The 7,500-nt window shown below is 51.8% G+C and overlaps 1 protein-coding gene across 1 annotated transcript in view; it reads left to right on the forward strand.

Annotated features, from left to right (window-relative positions):
• nherf1b (NHERF family PDZ scaffold protein 1b) overlaps positions 1-5,871 on the forward strand; it is a 24,061-nt gene extending 18,190 nt beyond the window's left edge. Inside the window, exons 3-5 of the mRNA XM_056609489.1 lie at positions 517-670; positions 4,330-4,514; positions 5,103-5,871. Of these exons, the coding sequence (XP_056465464.1) occupies positions 517-670; positions 4,330-4,514; positions 5,103-5,249 (486 nt within the window). The 3' untranslated portion in view covers positions 5,250-5,871. The remainder of the gene's footprint in view (positions 1-516; positions 671-4,329; positions 4,515-5,102) is intronic.
• The last annotated feature ends 1,629 nt before the right edge of the window (positions 5,872-7,500 follow it).

Consider the following 7,500-nt stretch of genomic DNA (forward strand, 5'->3'; position numbering starts at 1 on the left):
CCAGGGCTGGGCCTACTGCAGCCCCGCTACCACACAACTCACCTTCACACTGTCATAGGGTGTGTGTGTGTGTGTGTGTGTGTGTGTGTGTGTGTGTGTGTGTGTGTGTGTGTGTGTGTGTGGTGTGTGTGTGTGTAGTGTGTGTGTGTGTGTGTGTGTGTGTGTGTGTGTGTGTGTGTGTGTGTGTGTGTGTGTGCGGATGCCGTGTGTAGACAGTCAGGATGTCCTGTCTTGGAGCCCCTAGTGATAATACTCTGGTGATAAACAGTTTGTCCTCATGAACAATGAGCAGCCGACACACACACACACACACACACACACACACACACACACACACACACACACACACACACACACACACACACACACACACACACACTATTAAACACTAACCCAATGTACGTGTGTGAAGAGCTAACCATGGTCTCTCTCTCTCTCTCTCTCTCTCTCTCTCTCTCTCTCTCTCTCTCTCTCTCTCTCTCTCTCTCTCTCTCTCCCCCCGTCCCCCCGGTCCAGGTGAACGGTCGGTGTGTGGAGGGTCGGAGCCACTCGGAGGTGGTGGAGGCCATCAAGGCGGGGGCGGGGGAGACGCGTCTGCTGGTGGTCGACCCCGACACAGACCGCCTCTTCAGGAGCTGTGGTGTGGCGCCCTCCCCTGGCCACCTCACCGGTAAGACCCCCCCCAAACCCCCCTCCCCTGGCCACCTCACCGGTAAGACCCCCCCCAAACCCCCCTCCCCTGGCCACCTCACCAGTAAGACTTCTCCTCTCCTCTCCTCTCCTCTCCTCTCTTCTCTTCTCTTCTCTTCTCTTCTCTTCTCTTCTCTTCTCTTCTCTTCTCTTCTCTTCTCTTCTCTTCTCTCCTCTTCTCTTCTCTTCTCTTCTCTTCAAACGGATCCTTCCCATCTTAACGCTCCGCCCCGCTGTGGTTGACCGTCTCTCACAGAGCATCAGTACACTCTGGGATGATTCATTTTAAACTCTGACATCAGACTACTGGTTATAGATGAGGCCATGTTACTGATTCAGACTTATGACGTGGTGTAGAAACGGTTTCCCTTTTCTCCTCTGTTAAAGTTTAGGATTTACACAACACAATATGTTCTACTGCATCCTGGTCTCAGTTCAATCCAAGATGAACCAGTTTGGGGCAGGCATACTGGGATGGTGAGGGATAGTGTACCCTATCAGTCCGACCACACCGATGCAGTAGAGGCTGAAGAGGGACTCGGTTGGCTGTGGGCCTCTCCACTATTGATTGGAGGAGAGCAAAGTGCTGCTTTCCATACTCCGAGCCAAACAAATGAACATAAATACACCGATGCAAATAGAATCGTGTTAGGACGGCATGCAAAATCTGTAGTTCTGTGTTGCCAGGGAACAAAAACAAACTTAATAGTGAGTCTAAAGAGAGCCATAGTGATGGCTCCGTATGTGTGACCTATCATCTGCTGACACTGATCTGAAGGCTCCCTTGTGGGTGTTCTGCCCGCCTGCGTTCGGCCTCAGGGCGTCAAGTGAGGCGGAGCAGCAGACCTCGTTAAGGTCAACCCCACTTTCTACATCCAGGTTAGCCTTTCAATCAAGCACCTAGCCTAGCTCGCTAGCAGCGCTAGGCTAACCCCGGCCTGCAGTGCCCCCGGAGGCCTCCAGGGGGCGCCGCAGCCCGCCCACGGAGGAGAAGGCTTCCGTGTGTCGAGTGGCAGCACTCCAGCCGCCAGCTGGTGGCTGAGCAGCTCTCCTAGAGGAGCCCCCCGCCCCCCCCCCGCTCGCAGTCAACACGCGGCCCTGCCACCCGTCGGCATGGCAACAGGGACCAGCGTTAACGCAGTGAGCCGGTTGGCCGGTCTGAGTCGACACAAAGCAGAGGTTTAGAGAGGGAGAGTGTAGCTTGGTGTGTGTGTGTGTGTGTGTGTGTGTGTGTGTGTGTGTGTGTGTGTGTGTGTGTGTGTGTGTGTGTGTGTGTGTGTGTGTGTGTGTGTGTGTGTGTGTGTGTGTGTGTGTGTGTGCGTGCGTGCGTGTGGTGTCCTAAACTCTTTAAAACACCAATCCTGGACCAACAGCAGGTGGGAGCCTCTTGTGTCTGTGACTCCGTTGTGTTGAGGGGGTTGTGGGGTTGCATCCGTCCCCCTGTCTGTCCCTCTGTCTGTCCCTCTGTCCGTCCCTCTGTCCCTCTGTCTCTCTGTCCCTCTGTCCGTCCCTCTGTCTCTCTGTCCCTCTGTCTCTCGGTCGGTCCCTCTGTCTCTCTGTCCCTCTGTCTCTCGGTCGGTCCCTCTCTCTGTCCCTCTGGCTGTCTCTCTGTCTCTGTCCCTCTGTCTCTGTCTCTCTGTCCTGTTTGGGTTCCGGTCCATCAGATATAAAACGATTTCCCCAGAGGAAGAAATGTCAGGGAAGCGTTGCCCAGGTAACGAGCTGCACCAAACACCCACACTTCAGGGAGACCTAGCTCACACGCACGCACACGCACGCACACACGCACACACACACACACACACACACACACACACACACACACACACACACACACACACACCACACATTCCGGAGATCCTTAACCCACACTAACACATGCAAGCACACACACACAATCTCAAACTCACTCACACAAACACACATAGAGCACATAAACATTAAGCAGAAGCTCTCATCTAAAGGGACTTACATCACACTCACAATCACACACACACACACACACACACACACACACACACACACACACACACACAGACACACAGACAAACAGACAAACATACATACCCACACACACTAACAGAATATCTTATATATAGCCTGCGTCCTACTACCAGACAGCACCTTTGTTTGGTCGCCACGGTGACAACTCCCGAGTGGCCTCTCCCCCGACCGTAGCCTGATCCTGATTGGGAGAGAGGGGATGGAGAGCACACACACACACACACACACACACACACACACACACGAGTACACAAACACACACACACACACAGCACACCACACCACACCACACACACACACACAGCACACCACACCACACACACACCCACAGCACACACAGGTGAATGTCTGAGGAGGGAGCAGAGTGCAGGTGGAGCGAGTCTGTAGAGAGAGGCGTCTGTCTGTCAGAGTGAGGCGTCTGTCTGTCAGAGTTAGGCGTCTGTCTGTAGAGAGAGGCGTCTGTCTGTAGAGAGAGGCGTCTGTCTGTCAGAGTGAGGCGTCCGTCTGTCAGAGTGAGGCGTCTGTCTGTAGAGAGAGGTGTCTGTCTGTAGAGAGAGGCGTCTGTCTGTAGAGAGAGGCGTCTGTCTGTCAGAGTGAGGCGTCCGTCTGTCAGAGTGAGGCGTCTGTCTGTAGAGAGAGGCGTCTGTCTGTAGAGAGAGGCGTCTGTCTGTCAGAGTGAGGCGTCCGTCTGTCAGAGTGAGGCGTCCGTCTGTCAGAGTGAGGCGTCCGTCTGTAGAGAGAGGCGTCTGTCTGTCAGTGAGGCGTCAGTCTGTCAGTGAGGCGTCAGTCTGTCAGTGAGCCGTCAGTCTGTCAGTGAGCCGTCTGTCGGTCAGTGACCCGTCTGTCTGTCACAGTGAGCCGTCTGTCGGTCAGAGTGAGCCGTCCTTCCTGAGGGACGCCCGGCCAGACCATGGAAGGTAGGAGACCCGGCGTCTGTCTGTGAGGAGGGAGGGACGGACGGACGGGGGCGGCCATGACCAGAGCAGGTCTGTGGCTGGGCCGCTGCTTTGGAGGGGAGACACAGCAGAGATATGATGGGATGTGTGTATTAATATCTTTGCCATCTACACCATCTTTGTGTGTGTTTGTGTGTGTCTGTAAGAGTGTGTGTGTGTGCATTACCAAGTGTGTGTGAGCGAAAGTTTGGAATGGGGGACTGAGTGGTTCTCGGCGGCTGGACAGCGGAGGGAGGTGGAGGCAGAGGGGGGGGCTATGGCGTGGGGGGGGGGGGGGGGGGGCGTCCTCCTCCCGGTAGGAGAGGCGTTCCCGACCGTCGGTGTGAATAATGGAGGAGGAGTCCTGCTATGTAACAGAGCGGCACGGGACACGCGATCCGGGGCACTGGGAGCACTGGGAGCACTGGTCCAGAACCAGATAGCACTGAGAGGAGATCCGCACACTGGGACCAGCCAGAGGTGATGGAGGGGGGGGGGGGCGCTCCCAGTTGGAGCTTGGGGGGGGGGGGGGGGGGCCTCATGGTCCGGGCGTCCTGCTCCAGGGGCTACGCTGATCAGCTCCTCCTTCAGGGGGGGAGCCTCATGTTTAGGGAGGCTGGAGCTGATGACGATGGTGTGTGTGTGTGTGTGTGTGTGTGTGTGTGTGTGTGTGTGTGTGTGTGTGTGTGTCCTCCCCCAGGACCCCTCCCAGAGCCGGGTCTGAACGGCGCGGGGGAGGGGCCGGTGAGGTTCCAGACGGAGAACGGCGGCGGGGCGAGCGAGAGCGAGAGAGAGAGGGACTCCAAGATGAGCATCAGCCCGTCGCCGTCCAACGCCTCGTCCAACGCGTCCTTCACCCCCCCGCCCGCCCACACCCCCCCCGAGGTAACCCCCCCAACGGGACCCCCCCCCACTGGGACCCCCCCCACCGGGACCCCCCCCACCTCCCTCACATCAGACCCTGTGACACTCAGCCTCAGGTTATCATCAACACTTTAAAAGTGAAACTAACAATTAAACAAACGCTCTCCTGTTTTTCCCCAAATGAGTTGACTTTATATTAACGAGAGAGGGGTGTGACCCCAGCTCGGAGCCCTGCCGGGGTAGCACCCTGTAGTGGGGTATGGGGGGATGGTCCAGGTAGGAGCTAGAGAGCGTCCCGGTGGGCCGTCCCACCACAGAGGTCCTGCTGTCCCACCTGGAGCCTGATGGGTCAGCCCTTCAGGGTTACACCTTCATCCAGTCACCCTCTGCTGTTGTTGTGCTGAGGTCGTCGATGTTGATGAGGTTGTTTTTGATGTTGTGGTTGTTGACGTTGTATGATATTGTATTTGATGTTGATGTTGTTGGTGTTGTTGTTGGTGATGTTGTCATTGACTTTGTTGTCGTTGACGTTGTTGTTGTTGTCGTTGTTGTGGTTGACGTTGACGTTGTTGACGTTGTTGTTGTTGCCGTTGTGGTGGTGTCCCCCAGGACTCGGAGCCGGAGGCGTTGGGCAGCATCCCGGAGCTGAGCCTGTCGCTGCAGCAGGTGAAGGAGCGCGCTCACCAGAAACGCTCCAACAAGCGCGCCCCCACCATGGACTGGACCAAGAAGAAAGAGCTGTTCAGCAACCTATAAGAACACACAGGCACGCACACACACACACCCACACGCACCCACACACACAGACGCACACACACACACACAGACATATAAACAGACATACAGACAGATGAAAACATATCAGTACACACACACTCTTATATCTACTGACACAAACACTAAAGTCTCCGTTGTGCTCCAACACATTCCAGTCTGTTCTGTGACGTGGCTCCTGTAGACCTTCTGGTCCTGAAGCATTTCTACTCTCCTAGTTTTTCTATGAATCATGAGGTTGTGTTTGTAAGGTTTTGTACTGCTGCCCACTAGTGGACTGGTGGCATATCTGCCCTCTTTAACACGGTCTGGGCTGTACCATCTGGTTGGAAACCAGGGGGGGGGGGGGGTGAAACGTGTGCCTAGCATGAGGAAAGCACTGGTGATGAGGTGTGACTGGCCGGTGGTCCACTGGTGTTAGGATGAAGCCTGTAAACAGTGGACGTCCGCCGTGAGGGAAAGGAGATTATTTTGTAAAATAAAGTGTACACTCAGATTATATTTCAGATGCTATAAAAGATGTGCTTCTAACATTTATAAAGTCCTGTAGCCAATGTTAGATAGCGGCCAGGTGTGTGTGTGTGTGTGTGTGTGTGTGTGTGTGTGTGTGGTGTGTGTGTGTGTGTGTGTGTGTGTGTGTGTGTGTGTGTGTGTGTGTGTGTGTGTGTGTGTGTGTGTGTGTGTGTGTGTGTGTGTGTGTGTGTGTGTGGCGCCCTCTGTTGGTCAGTCTGTATAAGTGCTACTAACATTTAAATACAATAGGAAGATCTAGCTATCCCGGTAGTAGACTTATATATGTATGTATATAATCATATGATATACATATATATTTATCATACATGCATGATATATATTTACATGAGATATATGTATATATATATATATATTATATATATGTGTCTTTCTTTTTCTTTTTTCGATGGTTCAATGTATATCCCTTAGAACCGGTCGTCCTGAAACCATTCACGAGTCCTTGACTTTATACCAGCGGCTCATTTATACTGCTGATATTAAAGATCTGGAGCAGAACTCAACGGTAAACAAACCATTTCTGCATGTAAATACAACAAATATTAAACATATACCAGACAAGGTAGGAAAGCACATTAAACCAGGCTCATAGAAATCTATTTTATACAGAAATCAACTTAAACAGGATTTTTGGATTGTGAAGGAAGAGGTTAAGCTTGGTGTGATCTCGATTCATCTCTTATTAAACTGGAAGCCCAGCTGGTCTGAACCCACCCGCTAGGCGTACTGCTAGTTTTTTATACTTCGTCTTCGATGAATAAATGTGAATTTTGTACGTGTTCCTAGCGTCCACACGACCACCCGTCTACTCCTCTCGCACTTCTTCATCGTTACACATCGTTTTGTTTTTCTTTTTATATCTCGATGTCTTTAAACATAACCACGTTCCCGTGATATCCTTGCGTAGGGTTAATGCATTGCTTGGGCCAGGTGAACCAGGCGGTCAGTATTGAGGTTAAGGTTCATGGTTCATATGAAGTGTGTCTTGGCCCATGGTCTTGGCTGTGTCAGCATTCTGTTGTTTCTCCACTCAAATAAACTTGCCATCATACAAAATAAATCCTGTGTCATCGTAGTCATTTACCTGTTGCTTGATTAATATGCAGTTTAATAGGACGCATTTCCTTGTGGTATTTAGTGAATAACAGTGTGTAGTAAGTATGTAGTATGTTATTACAATGTATAGTATGCATGTAGTATATATATTACAGTGTAGTGTAGTATATATATTACAGTATGTAGTATGTTTATTACAGTTCATAGTATGCATGTAGTATGTGTGTAGTATATATAATACAGTGTGGTATGTATACAACAGTATGCAGTATGTAAACTACCATGTGCAGTATGTATGTAGTATTTGTATTAGTGTCTAGTATGTATGTAGTATAGTGCACTATGTATACTATAGTATGCAGTATATATACCAATGTATGTAGTATGTATCTGTATTTGTGTGTGTGAGTGTGTGTGTGTCTCTGTGTGTGTCTGTGTGTATTTGTTTGTGTATATGTGTGTGTGTGTGTGTGTGTGTTTGTGTGTGTCTGTCTCTGTGTGTGTCTCTGTTTCTGTGGGTCCACTCTTCAGCCCCCCCACCTGACGGTCTCCCTGGACCGGGTCCTAACCCCCTAGACCGGGTCCTGACCACCTGGACCGGGTCCTGACCCCCTAAACCGGGTCCTGACCCCCTGGACCGGGTCCT

Source organism: Gadus chalcogrammus, chromosome 2 (genome assembly GCF_026213295.1).
Source record: "Gadus chalcogrammus isolate NIFS_2021 chromosome 2, NIFS_Gcha_1.0, whole genome shotgun sequence".
Taxonomy (NCBI): Eukaryota; Metazoa; Chordata; class Actinopteri; order Gadiformes; family Gadidae; genus Gadus; species Gadus chalcogrammus.